The following is a 25,525-nucleotide window of genomic DNA, read 5'->3' as shown; positions in this document are numbered from 1 at the left end:
TGTGAGTATTTTTTGGGAACAAATTCAAATATACTGGTGATAAAATAAATAAAAACAAACAAACAAACTAACTAATTGAGACTGAGGAGCAATACAAAAAAATGTGATGCTGTGAAATCTGACTTTTCAACCTTTCTTTCGGTTTTAACAATATTCACTTTTCATTACTTGAGATTACATCTTAATGGGGGGGGGCACTTCTAATTTGGTGCAACAAATGAATCCCTGCTGCCTCCACTGAGCTGTGTATACAAGTACATGTCATGTATCAAATGAACAAAAGCTTAGTTCCATTAATTCTGAATATATATATATATATTTATTTACTTTTCTCGTTTACAGGTATATTACAGTCAGAAAACCTTGTCATTCGATAAGCTAGAAAAGGGCAAGTCAGGGCAGTAAAAATCTGGCCTGTGGCCGCCGCCACTTCAAACGTCACTGCGCATAAATACAACTCACAGATTGATTTCACACATTCGACATGTTGTTCATTCCGCGCCGCGGCGGAGAGTCACAATCAAACAAAACAATCCGACGCTGAAAATCTTGTTAAGCTGGAAAGGTGAGGACACTGATTGTCCTGCCGTTGTCAAGGCCCGCTGATGTGATCCCGATTAAGCAGCGGCCTTACGGGTGATTTACAAACAAATGACTTTTAAATGATATCCATTCGTACAAAAAAAAAAAAAAATTAGCTGAGCAGAAACGCGGTAGCAAAACGAGGACAGACGAACGCTAACTTGACACAAGTGTGTGTGTGTAAATGATGCCTGCGGAGGAATACAAGGTTCATCTTATTGCTTTGGTATGTTTTTTTTGTTTGTTTTTTTTTTTCAAACAGCAGAATTGCTGTACGCGCGTGAAAGAGAGCAGCAACTGGGCAAGGAGGCGTGGTCAGGGGGTCGAAGGTTATGTATACCCCAGGCTCCCTTCTGGCCCGGCTGCTGCATGAAAGAGGGCACGTGGGGAAGACGTGAGGGCAGCTGCCGTCTCTCCACTCCGCTGAGCCCCGTCAGAAGCCGATGCCGTCGTCCCCGAATGGATTGAGACTGTCGGGAGTGTTTCTGTTGCTGCTGTCCCCGTTGGAGTCGGCGAGCCAGTCCGGGTACATCAACCCAGGGTCCAGGACCTGGGGGTTAGTACGGGACACTGCGAGACTGGAGGAGACACAGAGGATGTTTCTTGGATGATGGAAAAAAAACAAAACAAAAGTTCAACAATAGCCAAAAAAAGAAAAAAGAAATGTCAACGGACTCCATCCTATGCTAAATCAACCAGCCCTTTGTGATGTCACAACAGCCACCAAAACCTATGCAGTGCGTCTCGTAGTTTTGTCTTCGTTTAGGTCTTAATTTGATTTTTTTTTTTGTTATTATTTTTTGGTGCAAATCGGTGCCATTTGGGATCCTGCAGGTGTTCAGGATCATTCAGTCTGGGCGTCTGTTGGCATCACTTCCGACACATATCATGGTGCTGGTTCACAGCTGCATGGGGAAGTGGTGATCAACTTCTTGGCAGGCATTGAACAACCCGTTACTGAAGCACTAAGAGCAACTAAAAGCCCAACGGAAGGTCAACCAACTTGTCAAATTTATAAGGAGTGAGCGATCATTTACGTTAGTCTCTTTGCTTCATAGACTTGACTTTATTTGCCACTGAGATTTGCATCAAAATGACCTTACTCCGCTATTTGGATACAGTGGTGAAGGCTGCTGACGTGGGCCGGACTGAGATTTTTAGCGGACATTTTAAGTTGTCGGTGTGTTTCCCTCATTCGACTGCTGCAACCCTGGAAAGTTAGCAATGACGGGCGGATGGGAATACGTCCAAGTTTGAAATTGTCTTTTCAATTTTAATTCCAACACAGTCAAAAACAACAACAACAACACACAAACACACAGGAAACTAGTCTACACTAAAAAACTAATATTAATGCGCCGTCGACGGAGGCATTGGGCGTGACTGATTGGCGTGGATTGAGGTTAGGTTAGTAGTGCCTACAAGAGTTACACCGACACTCAGCTTTTACCTGGAAGTGAAGCAAAGCTATCCAGAGCACAGCTGGAGACACAAACACACAACAGGTTGAAGACAGAACAACGCCGCTGCTGTCAAATTGCCGCTTCAAAGTGCTTTTACGGTGGCGGACGTGACTGTGTCGCAACGTTGCAGTACACAGAAATCATCAACGAGTGGCGCTGTAGGCCAAGCACCGCAATGTTCACCTATCGCGTACTATTTATTCATTTCACGTTAAAAGCAGCAGAGGGAACAAACTACATGGTTGAGGCTGACGCTACGTCTGTTAGGTGAGCGAGGGGGCTCTTACCTGGAGAAGGCTTCATCCAAACCATCCTCCATCTCCTAAAAAAACAACAGAAAACACTGTTTGAAACATAATGTGACAAAGCTGTTGCCTATTAAATCTCACAAGTCCTGTCTGAAAAGCGTATGGCTCCAATGCTTTTTTTTTTATTTACTTTTGACAGCAAAACTAAATCACAGTTTGTGTGTGTGTGTGTGTGTGTGTGTGTGTTTTAAGTGCCTCGACCTCCTGACACATCAAACAAACCCTCCAAAAATATACATACATTTGAAAAATTGAAGGCAGAGACAATATAGAATCTTGTTCCTTAATTTCTATCCAGGTCTAAATTGATGTTTCAGCAAATTAACAGTCCCCTGTTGTTACGAACCCTGGCTCGAGAGGGGAAAGGGAAGTAACACACGGTATTGGAAATGAAGGTAATAATTTTATTTCCGACAATAAAATGCATAAAAGGGGTGACAACAGAAAAGGCCAGCAGGAGACCTCAACGGCTCACAGCCAGACACCTGTTTTATTTTTTTGAAGAAATAAATGATATTTTGCGCTTTTTTGTGTGTCCTTTGAAACACAAAAATAGACTGTTCGGCAAATATGTTGTGATCATATTTGAATTTGTGAAACCTTTGTCCAAAAACCTATTTTCCTCAACTTGTATTGGACGTCATAATGCATCCCCTCAAGGGCTTAATGTGGAACCATGTGACCACAGTAAACCTTTGTCACCATTCAAATAGCCAACTTGTTAGTTAGAAACTACGGCTTCCATTTTCGCATGCTTTCAATGTGGACACTCTGAAAGTGAGGGAAGACGGCAGAGGTCAGGGGTGTTACCCAGGCGGGGTTGTTGTTGGTCTCGCTGGGCCTGTTGTCCAGCGGACCCTCCTCTGAATTCCCGTCGCTCTCCGCCGTCGCCTTGGCGTTGTCGTCGAAGTCCAGCAGGTTGTCCGTCGCCACATCTGCCGGGGATGAAGGGAGGAAAAAAAGAAGGACGGGGGGATCCGTCAGGCAGCAGCAGGGGTCATCTGTGTTTACGGATATGTAATCTTGAAACAGCGAGTGTGTTCTGTGCTATCAGGGCTGCACTCAGCGAAGGAGAAAACATATGCCGAGCGCAAAATTAAGCTCCCACTACGTCTTTCCTCTGTTTATCAAACAGATAAAGTCACTAGAAGGTCAATGCAGCTGATAACATGAGACTCTATATTTTTGTTTTGGATTTGATTTTGTTTGATAGTTTTTTTTGGGTTTTTTTATAAGCTGAAGTAGTCACTGTTTAAAAAGGATTCCGTCTCCATGAATGATTATTCTTATTTTTTTTTTTAACAATTTGTTGTAATTTGTTTATTTAAATGTGGAAAGAGTCATTTCTGGAACCTTTAAGAGAGCCAATCTGCTTTACTTGTCTTGTGAGTGCACTCTAGAAAAGCCAGGGAAATAAATCCCAAACACGTCGAATGGCTTTATTCATCTTTCCCAACTATAAGTCGGCGATCTGCGAAAGAGTGAATGGAAAATTTTGTGTTTGTTAAGTTTGTGCATTTTCACCTGTCCCCTTCAGGCTCCCCACACTGTTGGATCTCTCTGAATGGGAACTGCTGCTGGCCTCCCCAGCTGAACCAGACTTTGCCCTTTTCCCTTTCTCTGGAAAACACGCACAGGAAGGAATGAAGAAGACGACGATAACAACAGCCAGAGCTCGTTTACTGCAACTTTGCAGCGGACGGAAATGTCTTGAAAACAAGAAGTCTCTGCAGACTGAGTGAGTGAGTGAGTGAGTGAGCAATTGGTTTGTTATTTACTCACCTTCTTTGGCCACTTGCCACAGTTCAAACGCTATTGTGAAGGCCTGGGCTACTGTCAAGGCCACTGCTTGAGCCTGCAGAACAGAGAGAAGACGCTGTGTACGACTGAAAACAGGTTGGCACTGGTGTTTGGCCTCCAGGAGGTCAGACACAGACAAGTTTAACACGAGCCTCTTGGTTCTCCACTTAAAGAGATGATTATAGCAAAGGATGGTAAGTCCTTGCTGTCTACAAAATAAAGGGAAAGAGAAAGAGAGCAAAAAAAAAAAAGGGAGAAGGATGAGGATGTAGGCGGAGGAAAAAGAAGAAAATAAGCAGGAAGAGAAGGAGATTATGACAAGGCCTTGGAATCTTAAGAAAAATAAAGACGAAGGAAATACAGAGACGGAAGGAGAAGGAGGCTCTAGATTTTGCAATGATTTACCAAAACATTCTAAAAATTCACTCAAAGACAATACAGGGAAAAAAGTGAGAATTATAAAAGAAGGAGAAGAAGGGAAAGGGAGGGTGGAAGGAAAGAAAAGAAGAGAGCGCAAAGATAGAAGAAACTGCGTTTCCATTACAGGTTTTCGCTGAATAAAATTTCAAGTTAAGTACAAATGTGATTTGCAGGTGTTTCCATTGAATGGTGTGAAGTGCATAAGCCGTAATTCTCCAAAAACCTTGTTTACCTTTGCAATATACCTCTATATGGATACGTCTGAAAAACCACCACATGAGCGTCAAAACCTTTTAGCCATATTTGAGAGATTTTTCAAAGTTTAGATGTTTCCATGACCATTTTTTTTATTTTATTGCAATATTTAGGTTTTGCGCAATTCTAGGGGTCATGGAAACGCAGCTCCTGAGAGGAAAGAGGTCACGGTCTCTGGTCGTAAAACGCGCGATTAGATAATTTAACACAACCTCCAGAAAGAGACAACACACAAAAGAAAAAAAAAACAATAAGAGGGTTTCCTCCAGAATAGCGACTTCTCCCCCACGACTTACCACTTTCCTCTTGGGGCAGAGGTAGGCGTGGCACTCCAGCGTCCCATTCAGCGTGTTCTGGGCAATGTAGGCAAACACCTTGTCGTGCAGCTTGTCCACCGTGCAGTAAGATATCCTGCAACGCCAAGAGGGTGGGAGGTGAGGGGGGTGACAGGTTAGGGAAAACTGCACTTTGAGAGGTTTTGCGAGGCCGCATGCCGCACAAATCACACGGCGCGGCTCCTAGAATGCGACGTCTGAACGTCTTTTCCGTAGGAAAAAAAAAGAGAATAGTTAGCGTTAGTCTGCACGTGCCTGTATATGGAGACGTTCTCCAGGAGTTTGCTGGTGGAGCTGTCCTGCAGGACGATGCCCTGCGGGGAGATCTTCAGGGCGACCTTCGGAGCCTTCTTCCCGCCAGCTTTAGCCTGTCGCACAAATGCAACATGCAGCGGCTGATTAGTTTTCTTTGATTTGGTTGAAGGATTATTTGAATGGTTGAAAAAAAAAAAAAGTTGTAGTAGTGTAAAATACCTGTTGAAATGACAAAAAAAAATATGCATAGAAATACACTACCAGTCAAAAGTTTGGACACACTTTCTCATGCAATTTTTTTTTTTTTTTTTTATCTTTACAACTTTCTACACTGCAGATGGACACTGAAGACATCAAATATATGAGCAAGATATATGTAATTATGCAGCAAAGAAAAACACGTTCAATAACTCTAAATGTGCTTTTTATGAAGGGTGGCGATTTTGTAGAATTTAAGTATAAAACGTGTTTGAGTTATTTTACGCTTTTATTGTTTCCTACATAATTCCATGTGTGTTCATATGTAGTTTTGATGACTTCAGTGAGAAACTGCAATGTCAATAGTCATGAGAGTGAAAGAAAAGACATTCAATTCATAGGGTGAGTCCACACTTTTGACTGGTGGTGTATATTTGATTTAGAATATAATAGAATGCCTTTAATTAATCCCACATTGGAAAAATGTGAATAAAAATAAATAGATAGATAGATGAGGTTGTGTTCTTTTACACAGAATCTGCTGAAGCAGACAATTTGCCCCTTGGAAGTAGAGCATGATGGGATGCTGTCACTCAGAACCCACCAAGACATGTCTACGACACTGAATGGTGCCTTTTTTTTTAAGTCAAGAAATCCGTCACCGTGACGTTAAAATGATAAAACTCAACGATTTTCGGTGCAAAATCTTAACTTCAGAACGGCTGCACGTCACTCACTGACAGTGCCGGCACACAGCTAACTAATCTATGGCTGATACGCACACAAAAAAAAAGACAACTTGTCAGGACCAGCTAGTGTCACGATGACCAACTCGAATCTAAAAACAAAACTGATAAAGGCTCTCAGGGAAAGAACGGTGAAGCTGCAGACATGACGACATTGTAAAGCAGCTGCGAGCAAACCAGGAAATACCAAAGCCGCCCCAGTTACGGTATCATGATGATAATCTAAACCAGCAGGGGCAGGGTGGACTGAGGTTTATACAAAGTGGGCTGATTTAACATGGGAGGGGTTGGAGGGGGTGGGGGAGGGGTAGGAAAGGAAAACCTCCACAAGATGAGTGTGTGTGACTGGACTGACTTGAAATGTTGTAGCTTTTTCTTATTTTTCTTGCCCCCCCCCCTCCCGCCAACCCTTCCCTCAACTCCAGTTCTCACCGTGGCCACGATCCTCTTGACCGCGGCGGCCGACTGCTCCTCCCCCTTGGGCTGGTCCACCAGCGTCATGCCGAGGTGACGGAGGCTGAACGTCATGCCCTCCAAGATGGTCTCACGCGTGTCGGTCCAGTTTTCAGGAAGCTCTGCAAAAGGAGGGCGAAGAAAGGTTTGAAAAAAATAAAAAAAAAAGAATTAATGTTTATGATGTGCTGGTTGACCGGGTTAAAACATTCAGAAAAAGTTATCTTAGACGTCGGGGACCCCCGTTTTCCTGCTCCGCTGAGAAAAAATAAACAGTCTGTAACCATAAGAACATCCAACGGAATCAAAGAAGGCAAGCGGCCCACGCCGAGGTTCAAGACCGCATATTTCATCTGATCTGTCCCCGGAGTGAAGAAGCAAAACAGCGTATCTGGGTCAGAAGTACAGTGGAAGTGAAGTAAATATTTTTTTGCGTTTGAAAACAACTCACAGGACTTTCAGGACGATTCGAAACGTTCCGAGACCTCTGACCTCTCTGAGTGAGAGGAAAAGATTTCCATTCCGAGAGAACTCGACTTGAAGCTATTTATTTTTTTTTTACGATTGAAATGCATGGCTCCTGAGAGCCTTGACTGTCAGTGGATGAAAGGGTAGCAGATTTGACCCGGTCACCAACGAGGGGGAAAGAAAAAGAAGGGGAAAAAAAATCAAATCAGAGCTGCTGAGGGAACAGCTGCTATCTCCATGTGGTTTCTTATCAGCCCTGGTGTGGTGCCGGCCGGCCGGCCGGACGGCCCTGAACCCCTCCCCCACCGACACCACCACCACTTTGTTTACACAGATTTCCTCTGGGAAACGGGAAAGAAGGAAGAGGAGGAGGACGGTCGGCCAGAACAAGGGCAGAAGGAATGAAAACCCTCGGCACCGTTACCTAGAACTTCATCCTCCTTCGCTTCTGCCTCCCCCAGGAGGCGCAGCAGCATACCAGGGATTCGTGAGGTTGCGTGTGAACGCCAAGCACGGCAAACGTTCACAAAGCAAAACAAAACCCAAGAAGACGGATTCAAGAGCTGGTACATTCAACTGAATGGGTCTCAGTTTTCAACACTGAAGAGTAAAATGTGTATGGAACAAACGCATTTCTCTGAAATTATGTCCATTAAAGACAATACTTTGATTAGACATCTACATGCACTGAAGCTAGTTTGCTAGGCTCATCGACGCAAACACAAAAGTAGGACAAATCCCAATGTTTTTTTGTGAACGTTATCATTTGGACATGAGGTTGCACGAACTCACTTCTGCCGTCTAAGGCAGAGAGAGACAAGAGCCGCACTGAGCCCGACAACAGCGCTGAGTGATTCTGGCAAAACACACAATCATGATAATCTCTATTTATTTATCTTAAATATTGAAATACAGATTGTTAAATGCAACTGCGGCCTGATTTGAAACCTGCGGTTACTGCGTCACTGAAACACAAGAATGTTGGATCAACACTGTGACTGAACAGAGATTTTCTCTCATGATTAAATGACAAAACAAAAAAGAAAACAAGCCAAAACATCAAAAGCAAACGAGTCTGTCGTCCTTCTTCGCCACCAGAAACGACCGCATTTTCAGCTTTGTGGTTCTTTTTGTATGTGATAATGTGTGAATGTTACCATCCCAGCGGGACCTGGTCGATCTCGTGACCACAGCTGCACTGTGTCGACCCCAGTAACTGCAGCTGGATGGCCGAGGATGCAGAATTCACACTGAATGAGAAAACAAACTAAATCGAAACACAGGGATTGGGCATGTGTCCCCCGTGGACTAATAGCAAAATGTATAAATTCCTTCTGTGGGTCATTTTTGTTCCAAGACATCATCTCATTATCAGCAAACCTGTGTGATGTCAGCAAAGCCACAATTGTGTAAAATGCAATGCTTAAAAACGGTGCAAAGTGGGAAAAGTATAAACAAATTTCAGCCTACGTGAAGTTTTAGAATCTGATAAAAAAGAATTTGTGTTCACGTTGAAATGTATTGCTATACTCTAGTGGAATCATGGAGGCCTCTATCAAAATCATAAAGTTGAGTGAAAGAAAGAAGAAAGATTGGGTCCTTCAATATGGAAAATCATCAAAAACAGGTGCTCGTTGGTTGGAGGGCATTCATAGAAGCTGAGAGATTCAGTTTAGTCCTTGCACAAAAATGGGGAGTGTACGAGTGAAGCGCAGGACGAGGAACTGAAAAATCCAAGGCATGATTAATCTGCATAGCCATGCCATCATAAAGGTTTTTCATTTTTTACGTACAACAGAGTTGCCTTGGACTTTTCAGTTCCTCACCCTGCACTTCACTCGTACACTTTCCATTTTTGTGCAAGGACCGAACTCAATCTGTCATCTCATAAAGTTGAGTATTGAAACCAACAAAAGCAAATCAATAAAGTATGCTGCCGTCGATCCTTTGAGCAGGCACCAGGCTGTGCCTGGACACAGAGCGATCAGAGGTGTAACCACAGGCAGGCAGCGGCAACCTGAGTGCAAACAGCTGTGTGGGCACGTGTGAACTGAGATCTTGTGAAAAAAAAAAAAAAAAAATGAAAAAAAAAAAAAGCAGTAAAGCACAAGTGGACCACACCATCTGTTGGTTTAAAAGGCCCATCAAGTGGGTGTGAAGGAGGGCTTCCCGGTGGAGGTGTTGCACAGAAGTGTGTTTGGAGAAAAGTCAACGGGTGTGCTTGTGTGTGTGTGTGTGTGTGTGTGTGTGTGTGTGCGCGTGTGTGCGTGTGTTTGCCACTTAAATCAAACTCCACATCGGTGGACGAGCGGCAATTTGCACGCATCAAAGTGCAGGAGAGCTTTTGTAGATGTCAGAGCCTAATGCAGCCCGTCCATAAATCAGCCAATTCACCGGCCCGGCCGGCCTGATTAGTGTCCAAACCAAACAGTGAATCACCGTGGAAACCGCTGACGGCGTCCCGCGCGCTCCCGCCGCCGCTGGACTTTTCCTTTCATCTGGGCTGATGTATACCATTCCGCGCCATACAGCCCCCTCGGATCGTCGCCATTCATGTGGTCGGCACAAAGCCCTACCGAAACATTTTTTCACGGACAGAGTGAAGACTCTCATGGCAACCCCGCTCTCCAACGCTCTCTAATGGATCGGCGTGAGAGGCTCAATCAGACCTGGATCGGGCTCGTTTTTTTTCAAGAGAGGTTGAGACTCTGACTTCCGTCTCGTTGTCGTCTCGAGCGTAAAATAAGTTGGCAATTTGGTGGAAACGTGAGTTTTGGCTTTTGGAAGATGGCCATCGAAACAAAGGTTTTTTCCTTCAAGTGCACTTCGAGGGAACTTTGAAGGCAGTCACGGCGTCTATTCCGGTAAAACTCGCCACAATCAGCCCTGTAATCTGGTGTCAAGGACCCCAAAACTTATCCGTCTGGATGTCGGGGGGGGGGGGGGGGGGGGGGGGGGGGGGTTTGGAGTGATCTGAAGGCTGTATAGCTATAGGTGGCCTGGAAATCTCCGCAGCCGCAAAGTTAAACAAACTTGTCGGAGGCATTTAGACTCAAGTTCACTGATCGGGCTGCAAGGCCGACGATAAACAGGTCAGAATTTAAATACAGGCAGCTGCCAGAGGTGCAACAACTGCAGTGGTTTTTTTCTTTTTTTTCTTTTTCGCCCCCAACAGGAAGTCGTTTGTCTTAACCAGCACGTCCTGAAATAGCCGCCCTAAAACAGTTGGCTTGATGGCACTTACTTTTAATTTTTACAAATGAAAAGTTTCAAGAGGCAACTATGATACAGACGTTCCAAGACAAAAACTCTGATTTTGGAATATGGTACATTTAAATGCAAACGTTATTGCTGAACTGCTTCAAGGCTATAATATATATTGGCAGCTGCAAAGCTGTGGACAAATCCCTCTACAGACAGGAAAACATCAGCATGCACGAAACTCAGGCCAATGACACTTCTTTCTATAGCTCCAACCTTGCACGCAGCAGGTCAGGGAGCTTACCATGTAAGCCACGAGTTTAATATTTACTGGGACTGTATGCAAAGTGACAGAGTTTGCCAAGTGACACAGTTCAGGTTCAAGTTCCTGCAGCACGGTCTATCAGCGCTCGGACCAACATGTTCTGACTCAGCACCCAGTGAATCGTGTCAGACACTCCACCTTGCTGGGCCTGAAGCAATGGCAATGATTTGTTGACCCCAAACTGTGGCCAGTGAAAGATAACATTAACCCCCCCCACCCCCCAAAACCACAGTTTGAAAGTGAGTTTGTATGATTATCTAGGACAGGATAACTTTGATTGAACTCCCTGACTCATTTTCATCATTTGCTTGAGCTAGTCTTAATTTTTCTCCTACTCCAAAGTTCAATAGGCCCATGCCAAGCCAACCACACACATATCAACAGTGGAGCCTTATAGTCTCCAATTCAATGTTCAACGTTTCACCCAATAGAACATCTACATCCTAATCCTGTAGGCCTGACTTGTGTAAAATGTTGATCCTCGGCTGCTTTCAATCCATTAGCGAACCGATCAGTTCAACGTGTTACCCAAATTGTGAGAAAACGCCCTGGAAGGGAAAAAAAAAAAATGTAGGTTGATCCCTACTTGGTTTTGCAGGCCAGAACTGGGAGTCTGGTACTGGTGATGTGGGTCAGTAGTGGGGAGGAATGTGTGCCCTGCAGCATTGCAAAAGATCTGGTAAGCTATACCACAATAAGATGCCTCTGTGACAAGTGGGTCACTACCTGTATTTACAGGAAGCTTCTAATCCCAGTCGCAATTGGAGTAGAAGCCACATTGAGGCCACAACGTTATGCAATTAGCGCTCGCCAGGGTAGCAAGTTTGATTCCAAGACATGTTAGCCCATTCACACCTTTCACAGAGCACTGCTGATCGATTAACTTGGAACATCAGATCAACGTTTTCTCAAACTTTAGATTTATCTCACATGTGCATCTGGTAAAGTGCCCATAGAAATAGTGCAAATGCAGTGTCCATGCTAATTTCATCAGTGGCAGCTAGGTTCGCACTTCCTGTATTCCTGTTTCCCTGTTTATGAAGCTCGACATTGACCAAACTTTTTTTTTTTTTTTTTTTTTACTACGGGCCGTTTCAACAGGTTGTATCGCTTGCTGGGCACTACCGTACATATATTTCAGGTAATTTTTTTCAAAGATGGCTTTGTAATGTTTGGCAATGACGTACCACATTCACCATGTGACTCATCCATTGAGCCAAAAGAGGTTTGGCGATGGGAATCGAAGACTGGGTGTCAAATCCTGAAATGCTGCCAGTTTGAGCTGATGGGGGTCACTCAAAAAAAAGTATGTGGTCATACAGACACCCTTCATTCAGCTTCCTGTACATGAGTTGTGCTGCTGTTGGGATTTAAACTGGGCCGTCAAAAAGTCAAGGCACCATAGGCCAGTGCACTGGCTGACCCAGGCATTCCTCGCTTGTCCTCATGGTTACAGGCAAGGAGCTTTCAGGCAGCCTAAGCCACCCGGCCATCCCTTCAGAATCTTTACGGGCAGGATCAAGTGAGATTTAGTGGGACAAAGTGCCCCCTTGGGTTCCACAATGGGCACCCGAGTGCCTTCAAGGGGTTTTGTTTGAATGCTACAGCGTGGACGAGCTCCTAAACTGTCGAAGGACCCTTCAGCAAAGGAATAAAACGAGACAGAAGAAGAAAAAAAAAAAACACTTTGGCACTCGCAACGACCCTGACCCTTGCTCTGCAATTCCTCTGCAGATGTGTGTAGGGGAAACAAAGAAATATGTCTTTGATAATTGAGATTATCTTGCAATTCATAACACAGCAACTGTGGTGGCTAAAGGGAAAAGGAGTGCAGGGAATGTGCAAGAAAATAAACAGTATACATTTGGAAATAGGTATAAAAAAAATAATAAAAAAAAAAGGTCTGGATTTGCTTCCATCTTCACACAACGTTGATGCCAGTGTCATTCCCCCCACTCCCCCTTCAAAATAAACTTTATTTCCCGGAAATTCCTCAAAAACACAAGGGGAGCGCTGTGTTTTTCAAATATCCCAAAGTAGTGTGGCACAAAAGACGTGCAACAAATTACATGTTTTCGTCCAAAAATGACATCAAGCCGAATTGTGAGGTTCCAGAAGAAGACGGAGCGGAATGTTGTCCCTTTGTTAAAGCTTTGAGTGAGGTAGAAAGATGTCAAACTTCAAAGCCATTGCAACACCCCTATAAACAAACAAGCAAAAAACAAAAAACAAAAAACAAAAAAAACAAACCCCACGATTGTCGAGGTATACTTTGACGCTGAAACTCAGTTGAAGTTGCTTTCTGAGCTGTCCCTTCCTCTTTTTTTCCTCGTTGAAAAAGAAAGATAACAGAAACGGCATAGCGTTCAGCAAAAGTTCACTCAGCGCTTGTATGAAAAGTTTTTTAAAAAAAATAAGAAGCCGTTTTTTTTGTTTGTTCAAACTTGTTGCTTACTTCTGTGTCTGCCGGCGCTCCACGACTGTTTCGCCTTGCTCGGGCTCCGGATGATGGCTCTCCCCGCCGACTTGAGTGCATCCATGTCGGTGTTGGAAGACGCGTAGAGTCGGTGAAGTTTTGCCCGAGGAGCTCTCCGGAGAGAAGTTGTTGACCAGACTGCTGATGGACTCGCGGTGCCTTCCAGTGCGCTAAGAAACGCCGCTATTTACGTCGTCGTCGGCGCACGTGAGCGAGCTCAACCGGGGACGTGGTGTGGCGTTTGAGTCCAATGGGAGATTTGGAAGACTCCCCCCGGTCCCTCTCCACCACCGCCACGTTCTTTATGTAGTTGGTTGAGATCTCTGCATTTTGGAATTATGAACCAATCTGTGACGTCAAAGCAGCGGTTATTTGTTGTATTTGCTGGTAAAGAGGGATGTGTACCAACAAACTTTTTTTTTTTTTTTTTTTTTAAAAAAGGTCGTACATTGTTTTGTATTCTTATACTGTATGTAAGAAACACATGTAGCGCTATATGTTAAGAATGAACAAATATCCCCCCCAAAAATATCAGATTTTTTTTGCTGTTATTTCAAAAAATATTTCTATTTTAAACTGGCAACTGCTGTTTTCCCACATCAATATTTTATGTTCTTTAATGTGTCTTTTTTGTTTGTTTGTTTGTTGACATCACTGCCATAAAGGTTTAAACATAACAAATAAATTCTGTCCTGTCACCTTTTTGTATGATTGGCAAATGATACTATAGTTGCTGGATGGACCCAAACGTAACTTGTTGAGATTCTCTCTCTGACCGGTAAAGAAACAAAGAGCACCTGAAGGCAACGCCAAAACCCGCTCACAGAGAAACCACATTTTTTCCTTTCAGCGCTGGAAAGACCGTCGGTTGTAGATGTAGGAATGTCAACAGGATTTATGTTGCCACCTGGCAAGTTTGTGAGGTAACCTAAAGCTTGAACATGTTTAAGTCAAATAAAACGTGTTCTTTGGTGATGCTACAACTGCTACAGACTAGCTAGAAACAAGCAACATCCATCTCTTACTTCTTTAGCTTGCCCTGCTTATCAGAAAGCGAGCGCTAAAACAGAAATGAATGGCAAGAGGCCCTTTGTTATGTCACAAGGGAACTGGTCGCTCTCCTAGGAGGGCACAGAGAAATAAAAAAATTACAACAATTTTAGCAGGAAGCTAATGTCAAGTGTTTTCAAGGAAGGCCGTGAACAGTGCTAAATCTACAATTTTTTGATCTGTAGAATAACGAGGCCACCCTGTGAAGTTGTATACATGATGTGATTCATAGTTGTAGCTGACAATTATTAGGGTGGAACAGACTATGACGCATACAGACTGAACAGCTTGCACTGCCACCAGCAAGACTTTCTTTAATTGTGACGATGGCCAAAGTGAAAAGTGCGACACTGTCGCCGTCACTTCGGGTCAAAGAAAAATGAACTTGGTGGAACAATCAAAAAAGATAAAACAAAAAAAGCACCTTTTAAAACCTTTTTCCTTCTTCTACACAAACTTACAAAAGCAAGTTGAAAAACTGAATTCACAACACCAGAGCGATCACCAAAAAAATACTTTTTTTTTTTTTTCTCCGAGAGAGGCAACATGACAGCACGACATGGTAAATAATTCATGGGGGAGGGAGGTTAACCTTTTCCCATCACAACACTTTCACAGAATCCTTCCTGTTACGCAAAAAAACCCCACAGGAAATCAACCTGATATGAAGGAGAACTATCGAGGATGTGTAACTTAACAGAAGCCTTTGTCAAATAAATAAATATGTGAATAACACAATCGGTCCGACTGACTGTCTGCCGCGTCATTGCGAGCAGGCTTGAACCTTGTAAACACAACACCCTCTGAATATGCTCACATGACAGAAGAAAACAAAACAAGACAGCAAATCCTCTGTCAACGTAAACATTATGCGAGCTACATCGATCAAAGTCTGGATGAAAACGCAACAGCAACACTTGGCACTTAAGAACTGAAATGAGACAGAGAAAGAAAACATTCCTCAGCATGTCCATGTACATTGTTGTAAACAACTAAATGCCAACTCTTGGGCATAATGATAGACAATCAGTTTGGCTGGTGTCTGACAAAAACCAAGACTGTGTCAGAGCACAATGACTTCCCTTTGAGCCTGTTGTATTCAGATTGACTCACTGAAAAAAAGAACAAACAAACAGATAAATGAAGAAATGCCCCAGATGCCTGTTTAGCCTTTGAATGTTAAGGTTGAAAGAATGTGTGTGTGTGTGTGTGTGTGTGTGTGTGCGCGCGCTGCGAATGGAACCCAGATAAATCAGAAAAAACAAACAAACGCTTGGAGGTCTGATGCTCTGAGACTCCAGGACTTGCGTGTGTGTGTGGGGTTTTTTGAAAACCTTGAAAATGATAAAACTGCAAGGCACTGTAAAAATTCTGCAAATAATCGGCAACAACCGGTTACCTCGACATCATTAAATCAGCTGAACGATATGAGCCTAGCGGGCAATAATTTGGTCCAGAGGCAGAGGGGAGGCAATTGCAGCAATCAGGTGAATATTAATGTGATATTTTGGCAGTGCCAGGTCCAATGTAGCAGTAGTTTGTTTAGTTCAGGAACCGGCGGGATTGAGTCTGCTCAGTCAGATTTCCCGATTATCTCGGAGGCTTTGCGAAACCAGCACCAAGGGAGCAGACGGGCTTTTGAAACATCCAACGCCAACTGAAATCTTACAAAACAATTTGCTGATTTAAGAGAGCAGTGGCATTTAAAAACATGAATCATTTTACATTCATGTATCTCTGGTAGGACTGTAGCTTTACAATTGAGCCTTTTGACGCAAACCTGAACTGAAATTGTTTCCGAATGCTAAGTTGCGAAGAAAAAAACCCTTCACTGTAGAAGGAAATATGGTGGTGAAGGTGTGGGCAGACACCAAGACAAACAAAAAGGAAAAAAAGAAAGAAGTGATGGCTCTTCTGATAAACATCTGGCCCTCTTCAAAAGATTGCACAGTCTATATCAGCTGAAAGCCCAAAGCTTGACAAAAAAAACAAAAACACAACACAACCCCTCGAGGACAAAATAAATAAATAAAAAAAAATCTCTTAATCAAACTTAAACCAGAGCCAAACTCGTTTCATGGACGGACTGTGGCTTGTATCGTGTGGTACTTTAGAGAGTAAAAATGACCAGGGGCTGCGACCAAAACAAACAAACAAACAAACAAAAACAACAACCAACCAAAAGCAAAACCTGAAACGATGTTCTGTCTGACAACGGTGCGGCGGGTGTCACAGTCACTTCTTGAGGGGCTGGTAGACTGAGGCGTTGGGGTCCAGGGAGGAGGGACTATTGTCCATGAACTTGGAGGAGTAGTGCGGGGTGACGGGGCTCAGGTTGCTGCCGTCCGACGAGTAGGACAGGCTGGGCATCACCGCCATCACCTCGGCGATCTTCTGCTTCAGCTCGGCGATCTCTTGCTCCCTCTGGTGGATCTGGCCTGCATTGGCAGAGGGGAGCCAGTCAGCGATGTGGAGATTTCAGAGGGCTTTCAGAGTTAAGGGTCCAGTGTGTAAAAATTTGTCTTTGATTTATGATTTTTATATTGGCAAAAGCTTAACATTTTCAACCACTTATCATCCACTGTTAAGCAGCACACTAGTGTACCTACCACGAGATAATGCCCCCCCGAAAATAAGAACACTCCATTGTGAAGTGACTGTGCGTTCAAAGGGATGAAAGCCTATTTTCCTCCCTCAATTCCTCCCCGAATATCAGCAACTACACAGGCCCAGGTTTCACATTGAGTGAGTATAAATACATCCAGAGACTATATTGTCAATATTAGGCAGTAAAGTGTAATTTTTTCAATGTAAGAAATGTGCAGCGGCTCAAAACATGTTGAAAACACAAACTTAAATACTGGGCTTCCTGTAACAATTTATACACTGGACCTTTAAAAACTCATTTAAAAGGCTCGGAATATTTTTTCCCATTTTAATGAAGCTGCACAGGTGCTGAATTATAATTAGCAAGTGGGGAATTGTTTGGGTGCAACTGTCACCTGTGTGTCCTACTGAATCAACATCAAAGTGAATCACGAGCCAAAGATTTGAGCCGCTATGTTCCAAGGAGAAATGATTCACTCATTCTCATCTTTCGCCCAAGCAGGTCCTTGCAACTCGTGCTGACAAAGTATCTGGTGGCACTTAAGACTTAGCCGTGGATAATTCAGAGCAGTTTGTGGTAATTAACGTGGGAAAGAACAAAGCAGTAGGGGGATATGACCAGCGACACGACTTCTTTGAACAGACAAATCGTGTCAAACACACTTTGAGCGCATTAACGGCGGCAGATCCTCTGGGTGTGACGGTGGCAACAGCCGGCTCGGGTGACGTTGTACACGCTACTCAAGCAAAAGCACTCACCTGCCAGTCAAACACACCAGAGGATCAAAGCAAAGACTTTTCTCAAAGACTCATGACCACCGACTGAGCTGCCGAAAGAAAGCAACGGTGATGTGCACTACCAGTCAAGTTTGGACACACCCAATGAATTCATTCATTTATTAATTTTCCATACCCGCTTAGTCCCGAGCTCAGGGTCACGGGGGTCTGCTGGAGCCTATCCCAGCTGTCATAGGGCGAAGGCAGGGTGACACCCTGGACAAGTCGCCAGTTCATCGCAGGGCCACACAGAAACAAACAACCATTCACACTCACATGCACACCTACGGACGATTTAGAGTCTTCAATTGACCTCACATGCATGTTTTTGGAGTGTGGGAGGAAGCCGGAGAACCCGGAGAGAACCCACGCAGACACAGGGAGAACATGCAAACTCCACACAGAAAGGTCCCAGGCCCGGAATCGAACCCACGACCTTCTTGCTGTGAGGCGGCAGCGCTAACCACTGCGCCACCGTGTCACCAATGAATTCAATGTCTAACTAATGGATGGAGAAGCAGAGAGTTTGTGGTGCATCCTGGGGCCAATGGCTGATTGACGTCTCCAAAACAGATACAATGAATGGTGTCCAAGCATATGGTTACCGATTGGCTGGGGCGATAGGTTAGAAATAAATAAGCGACCGTGGCGTCTTTCACTGCTGGTGTATTGATTATTTTGTTTTGCCATTATGCTGATGATGATGTGGTGTCGACGCCAAAAGCCATTTGTGCTCTAACACAACTCGGTTTCCACTAGGTGTGTTTCCATTAGGTCAAAGCAAAACTTTAGATGAGTTGGCAAAAGAGAGAATGGGGTGTGGATGGTGTGAAACTCACTAGCAGTTAGCAACTTGCTAATGGAACGACTGGGGAGTGAGACAAAATGCTTTTTTGGCCAAATAGGAAGAGATCCAAGTAATGAAAGGGTGAAATGTATGCATTATTCTTGGCCAGTGTAGCATTTGTCTGCCACATCAGCTGCTGCTGATGGTTGACAGTGACTGAACCTTGCCAAAACTGCACAATTGTCGGCACAAATCGAAGGAAGTTTCTGAACTGCAGCTGCTTCTGAGCAAATCTTCAACAGAATGTTCACACCTGATGATGACAGGAGGAAGAAGAATGAACGAAACAAACAGACAGCTACCCTGTGCGATCTCCAGCTGCCTCTTGGCGTCACCCAGAGCGGAGAACAGGTCCAGCTTGATCCTGGTCTCAGCGCTCAGGCTGTTCTCCAGGTGCTGAGTCTTCTCCTGCATGGCCGACAGCGCCGACATCAGGACCTCCGTGTCCTTCTCGTTCTCCTTGTACTTCCTCAGCTCCTGCACGAGACAAGAGGCGGGGAAAGAAATGGAATTAGAGGAGAATAAGTGCTTAATTCATTAAGGACTGGGCTCGGAACACCGATGCCCTTTTTAAAAAAGGCCAGAGCCGCCTCTACTTCCTGAGGAGGCTTAGGTCATTTAACATCTGCTGGACTATGCTGAGAATGTTTTATGAGTCTGTGGTCTCAAGTGCTATCTTGTTTGCTTTGGTGTGCTGGGGCAGCAGATTGAAGGTCGCAGACTCAAACAGGCTCAACAAACTCATCCGCAAAGCTGTTGACGTCATTGGAGTGAAGCTGGACTCCTTGGAGTCAGTGATGGAGAGACGTATGCTTCAGAAACTGCGAAGTGTTCTGGAAAATACCACCCACCCACTCCATCAGTTCCTGGCCCAACACAGAAGCACACGGACCAGGGGACTTAGACTTCCCACCTCAAAGACCGAGCGCCACAGAAGATCTTTTCTTCCTGTGGCAATCACTGTACAATTCCTCCTTGTAAAATCACTGTCTGCCATATACATCCACATGCATACATCCAAATTTTACAGTATCTTATAGTTATATGCTCTTTATTTTTATTTTATTTTTATTGTTAAATTTGCACTTGGCACTATGCCAATTTTCTTCTGTCAGCTTTGCACTAAGGAAAATAGCCGGTTCTTAAATGTTCTACTGTTTTTATTATTTTTACTTAGTTATTGCATGCTTCTATATTTTATGTACATTTCTCAAGTTGACTGGAACCCTGTTACGAAAAGTATTTCCCTCGGGATAAATAAAGTATTTCTGATTCTGATTCTGATTCTGATTACAGTGACCTTTTTTAACACTCATTCAAAACAATTGAAAATACGACCGGTGATGATTGTTAATCTGCGGGTGGTCCAATTGTTGCCGTGCACTGGTTTCTCCTCACCTGACATTTGCCCTCCAGATCCCGGATCTGCTCCTCCTTCAGCTTCACGTCCATGCTGAGCTTCTTGCACTCGGTCTCCAGCTCTCGGATGCGTCCTCGCAAAGAGTCGGTGGACTCCACCCTGTTGGACGGGAGACAAGAGCAGAGTGACACATTCACGCAAATGTAATTTGGTGAATTATTTTCTTGCACGTCTGCGTGTATTTGCCGCACCTGGTGGCGGCGGCCAACGCCACGGCCCTGGCGGCGGTGGCCTCCTCGATCTTCTTCCTCTTCCTCTCCTCGGCCAGCTGTTTCTCAGCCAGGGCGCGGGCTTCCTGCTCGGCCTTCAGCCTCTTCTCCAGCTGGGAGATGGTCTGCTTGTCTTTCTGCTTGGCCTGGATGGCCCCGTGCAGCCTGAGGAGTTCCATCCATTTCAATCATTTTTGTCACGTCTCTTTCACGCGCGTCCAACAGCTATGCGATATTTCAACTAGATGATATGTGTCTGTGCAGGATGAGCTGTCTTTGGGGCTAGCATCGAGCTTCATCCCCAGTGAGATGAGATTCCTCCTATTATAACATGCTGAACCAAAAAAATAACAAAATCTGCTGTTTTTTATGTCCAGGATTGCAGTCAGTGAACGCAAATTTTAAAAACGACATGGTTTACGCGGGTCATCGACATATCTTCTTGTAATTTATGTTCCAAAAGACGGAGCAAAGGCATTTTGTCTGCATTCAGCTACGGTTGCAAAATATTGCTGTCATTCCTGAACCATTGAGGATGGATAACTGTCGGGTTGATTAGTGGAAAATCCCCTCCTCCTTGCACCTTCGTACTTCCCCTTCCTCCACCTGCATCCATTACGACCAAGGAGGGGTGGAGCTCAAGTCTATACAGGAAGCCAGCTCAACACAAACATAAAGGAGCTTGCTGGCCGCATGTCAGGAGTGGCAGCATTATTGTTTGTACTGAGTACATGAAATGTGAATTTATCTGTATTTAGAATCTGATTTATGTGCTGCCTCTTTATGTTCTGATGGTTACTCCTTATTCTAAACATGTTTGATTGTTTAGTGTGGATTGTTACAGTATTGACCCTTTATCTTATTTCTTCTCTTTTCATCAGAGAAACCAATTCAAACAATATCCCAGACAATAAATGATTGGATCACCTCATCTGCCTTCACCTGCATGTTCTAATAGACAGGCCCATTGCGTTGATCACCCCCTGGAACCAGACTGTTTATCTAGCCTTCCATTTGTTTGGAAGCAATGTCTTGTGTGATTAGAAAGTTCAGTTGTTTTTCCTATTATTTCCAAACAGGGTGAACAGTATGGAGCTAAAGAGTAGTGCGATGGTGCCAGTCTGATATCTGTGGCCATAATATGGGGGATATTGCTTCTATACCTTTTCTACGTCCTCTGCCAAACACAAAGATAAGTGGATAAGTACAAATATTCTGGACATCTCGGCTTGCCGCATTCACACGTGGGGTTCCGGGAAAATGTCGTTCATTTGGGGTTACGGACTCCAAGTGGCCCCGTGGAAGCACCTACTTGTTCTGCAGCAGCTCGTTGTCCTGGCGGAGCTGGCCCAGCTCCGAGCGGAGGCTGCGGTCCTGGCTGCTCAGGGAGGAGAGCTGACTCCGCAGTTCCGACTCCAGCTGCCTGTTGGCCTGCAGATCCGCTTTCAGACGCTTCACGTCCTGCTCCAGCCTGCCCGGTGACAACGAGAAGGAGGGGTGACGACATCTTTGGATGGGAAGGGAAGGAAAAAAAGAAAAAAAAACACAGCAGAAAAAAAGTCCCTTAAAGTTTTTTCGGAGGAGTGGCGTCTTACCGTATGAGCGCGTCTGGTTTTCCCAGCTGGTTGTTGGGGATGCAGTTCTCCACGTGGTCCTTCTGGTTCTTCCCCGCCCCCTTCTGCTTCCTCTCGTTCTTGCCGCCCGACGAGCCCGGCGGCACGCTGCCGTTGGAGGCGCTGTGGTTCCGCGGCGAGGAGTTGGAGACGCCGGCCCCGCCCCCACCGCTGTTTCTGTAGTTCCTCCCCGCCCCCGCCGATTCCTCCTTGGAGGCGGAGGCGCCGGCGGCGGCGTGCGCGTTGGCGTCGCCCTCGCCCGCCAACTCGTTATTCAGTCTCTTGGCACCGCTGTAGTTCTCCATGTACTCCGCCTCCTGCAGTTTGGAGTCCAGCACGTGCATGATGCTGTTGTTGTTGATCCCCACTGCGTTCTGCTTTTTGCCCTCCCTGCCGCCACTGTCCTTCACTTTTTCCCGGTACTCCAGCTCGGGCAACGGTGCCGCGGCGTTCTTCTTCCCAGGGGGCGCTCCGTTTTGGGATATCACCGAGGGCTCCGCCTCCGAGATCCCTTTGGCGAGGGCGGCTGGAGGAGAGCAGGACAGGATAAATGACTCTGATTGTGAATAATTCGTAAACAGTAACAGGTAACCGGTAAAATGGTCAAAAAAACTTTGATTTTTGTTTTTTTTCCCCCTACAAGGTGAACTAAAATATAGAGGTACTCTTAACATCTAGACCAATCATTCACTGAAATAGCTTGCTGTGCTATTAAATCATTAAATGGTTAGCAAGCTGCTTCATCAGGGTTAATAATTGGCCTTCAGGCTCGTTTGCTTCATCCTCAGTTTCTTTTTCAGTTATGAATTGACTTTGTTTGGCAAGAGGGTCGAGTGGGCATTGAACAGCTTCGTTAATGCAAAAGCCTCTCGGCCGCCTCCAGTCTAGAGGTGTGCGCGTGCAGGAACAACCGGGAATAGTCATGCGATGCCGCCTGTAGGGGTGGCACTCAATGCGTTGTGGGAGAAATTGGGTCTGGTTTACTTTTACGGGGTTGCGCATTGTAACATTTATTAGCGTCTTGGTGCAGAACCGGATGCACGCAGCATTTCTGTTTTAAGTTTACGACAGCTACGCCATGTGAGTGAAATTCAAATGTTAATGAGCCATTAGTTCCTTTGCAGAGAGCAGAAATCAGCAGGTTTCTGGAAGGGAAGCTGCTCTCTGCTAAAACACGCCCCTGCATGCGCTCATCAATGAATGAATTCCACTGGCACGATCAGTGTGCCGTGTATCATTCCTCCGTGCCAATGGCTCACCCTCCTCTGCCTCTCTTTCCAGCCTCTGCAGCATCTGTTGCTCTGGGGGTAGCGCCTGCTGCAGGAGCTGCATGTAGAACTCATTCTCCTTCTGCACCTCCTTCTGTTTCCTCAGTCGCATCTTGTAGCTGACGTAGCTCTTGAAGCCGAAGCCCAGAGTCACCACCGGGTAGCCGATGCTGGGGACGGAAGCAGAACGTTCGTGACAGTGTTTGTGCCCGGGCGCGAGCGCACGTTCGTTCTCCCGCAGCGGCCGTTTCTATCGTTACCAGTGAGCGGCGAAAGGTCGACACAGGTCCACATGAAAGTTCTTCAGATCTTTGAACCGTATGGCGGCCTCAATGTACACAAACAGAATCCAAAGGGACACCGTCGGTAAACAGACGCCTCTCTCTGCAGAAAAAAGTAGGAGATGGTTAAAAATTTGAAAAAAAAAAAAGGCGCTCTTTAGGAAAACTTGGCAGCCGTGACTGTTTTCTTCAAGGTGAAGACGGCTGTTGGCTCATGAGAAAGAAAAGACAAAAATATAACAGAACGTGGAGAAAACGCGAGACCAACCTGTGTGCCAGACATACTGGACCCATACGTAGGTGCTGGCAGCAAAAAACAACCATTGGACGGGGATGAAGAGAAGGCAGATGATGTCTGACGTAAACGCCACACACACGAAGAAGACGGAGAACGCCTAAGAGCAGGAGAAGGCCATCAATAATTAAATACGCCACGACAATGCCGCGCAGATACTGTGGTGTCTATTTCGGTTGCCGGAAACACGCACGTGTGCATTCCAAGGCCCCATCATTCATTTACAGTGACATATAATCACTCTTAAGACTAATGTAGAATGTGTAGTTGTGCGTGTCGGGGGGAGAAAAGAGAGCGAGCTCTTACCAGTCCCTGGTATCTGAAAGAGTCGTAGACACTTCGGATGAAGAGCCAGAAGGGCCAGAGGTACTCGAACCTGAACTCGAGCACAAAGTCGGCCAGCAGAACTAAGATCCACACCACCAGGAACTTCAGGTAGAGGAAGGTGCTGCGGGAGGAGGGAATTAAAGGCAGTGATGTAAACAAAGGCAGAAATAGAGAACTAACAAGGGGACTTGAATAAAGAGGTGGCCAAACACTTTTATCAGCTGATTTAGACGGTGTGACGCATTTGCATGTTGGGTTTACGCAACAGTCCGGTGTTTATGGTGATGACATGTCAACTGGGTTTGCCGATGATTAGATTCTATCATAAAACAGGCCCCAGTTCCTCCCTGTGAGCCTGCGAGCAGAAAACACTTAATAGTCTGAACGGACATTTAGATGAAAAAAGGAAAATTTCAGGCAATTTTTTTTTTTTACAAACATGGGTACTTTAAAATTGCCATGCATGTTGTTGTCAGAAATGACACTGTAATATGTGCTGTATGCTCTAAATGACGTTCACCCAAACGTGCACTGGACACGACACTGCCATGTCCTGACATGTTTGAAAAGCACAGCTGGTTTTCTCTCTCATGCTTGCCACCAATCAGTGAGTGCAAAAATGTATGCAAATTTTTCTTTCAAGCCTACCTGCTACTGAAATAACTGCTTTTGTTTTATTTTTCCTGAAAATTTAAAATCGATAGTGATGCATTTAAAAAAAAATATGTACATTATTATTATTATTATTTTTTATTATTATTATTATTATTATCTTTTTTTTTTTTTGCGATTTCTGAGAATGAGTGCTGAAACACCTCTGTCAGACAAAGCACTGGCGACAAACCCGCGGCACCCCCTCCCACCCGGCGGCGTCACCCCGGACTCCAAAACGAGCGTCTCTCTCTGACATTGCTGCTGTCCTGTCATCTCAAGCTGCGGCTCGATTATCGTTGTAACTCCGTGCTCATGCTTTGAATGGACTAAAAGGGATTCCCGCCGAGCGGAATGTGTTATAAGCCATTATTACGAGCACAGTGTCCTACAGCCACATTTCCACTGCAATTATGCCGAAATGTTCAACCACCTAGTCGGCGACTATCCTGCACAAGATGCCACATAACTAACGCTACGGCCTATTATTACAACAATACCACGGGCACGTTCTGTTACCGCTAGCTCCATCTGTAGCGAGAAAACCCGGCGCGCTTTTATGTGAATGTAGCAGAGGCTGGCAGACCCGTATTGACATATGCAGAGTGGCGCCATTGTTATACAATAACGTCTCACCAGCCCCTTTTTTGTACCTGCTATATATACCCTCGGTGATTCGGTTCCGTTTTAACGGCCGTCGGAGTTTGCTGCAGTCCGCATTGCGCCGCTTCATCCTCCCCCTGTTGATTCACTTGAGATATCGGTGACGGTGACGGCGACTGGAAATGTCATTCGCTCATCCTAATATTCACACTTCTTCAATTATCCTCCATTGTTGTTGTTTTATGCACATGAAACAAAGAAATAAATAAAAACAGTCCGCGAAAGGCCCTCC

The 25,525-nt window shown here is 45.0% G+C and overlaps 2 protein-coding genes across 3 annotated transcripts; both read right to left on the bottom strand.

Moving 5' to 3' along the window:
• Window positions 1-309: 309 nt before the first annotated feature.
• On the bottom strand, window positions 310-13,483 carry ldlrap1a (low density lipoprotein receptor adaptor protein 1a). 2 transcript variants are annotated; one of them, XM_076011426.1, is made up of 10 exons: window positions 13,265-13,483; window positions 6,795-6,937; window positions 5,419-5,531; window positions 5,125-5,239; window positions 4,136-4,208; window positions 3,878-3,973; window positions 3,164-3,288; window positions 2,333-2,367; window positions 2,033-2,064; window positions 310-1,160 (listed from the first exon to the last, which is right to left on the bottom strand). In XM_076011426.1, exons 1-10 carry the CDS (start codon window positions 13,347-13,349, stop codon window positions 1,114-1,116), a joined length of 864 nt encoding a protein of 287 aa, XP_075867541.1. In that variant the 5' UTR covers window positions 13,350-13,483; the 3' UTR covers window positions 310-1,113. The 2 variants fall into 2 exon arrangements, with proteins under 2 accessions (XP_075867541.1, XP_075867540.1); XM_076011425.1 differs by lacking the exon at window positions 2,033-2,064 and having other exon boundaries at window positions 13,265-13,476.
• A 1,130-nt stretch (window positions 13,484-14,613) lies between these two features.
• On the bottom strand, window positions 14,614-25,506 carry maco1a (macoilin 1a). The gene is made up of 11 exons (XM_076051701.1): window positions 25,284-25,506; window positions 23,959-24,100; window positions 23,626-23,752; window positions 23,337-23,460; window positions 23,068-23,246; window positions 21,791-22,334; window positions 21,508-21,666; window positions 20,178-20,360; window positions 19,965-20,085; window positions 18,869-19,043; window positions 14,614-16,773 (listed from the first exon to the last, which is right to left on the bottom strand). Exons 1-11 carry the CDS (start codon window positions 25,361-25,363, stop codon window positions 16,571-16,573), a joined length of 2,037 nt encoding a protein of 678 aa, XP_075907816.1. The 5' UTR covers window positions 25,364-25,506; the 3' UTR covers window positions 14,614-16,570.
• Window positions 25,507-25,525: the final 19 nt, after the last annotated feature.

Source organism: Nelusetta ayraudi, unplaced genomic scaffold, assembly GCF_046127955.1.
Source record: "Nelusetta ayraudi isolate G7.1 ecotype Tasmania unplaced genomic scaffold, CSIRO-AGI_Nayr_v1 ptg000135l, whole genome shotgun sequence".
Taxonomy (NCBI): domain Eukaryota; kingdom Metazoa; phylum Chordata; class Actinopteri; order Tetraodontiformes; family Monacanthidae; genus Nelusetta; species Nelusetta ayraudi.
Note: the sequence above shows the minus strand (reverse complement) of the source record. Positions and strands in the feature narration are given on the sequence as shown.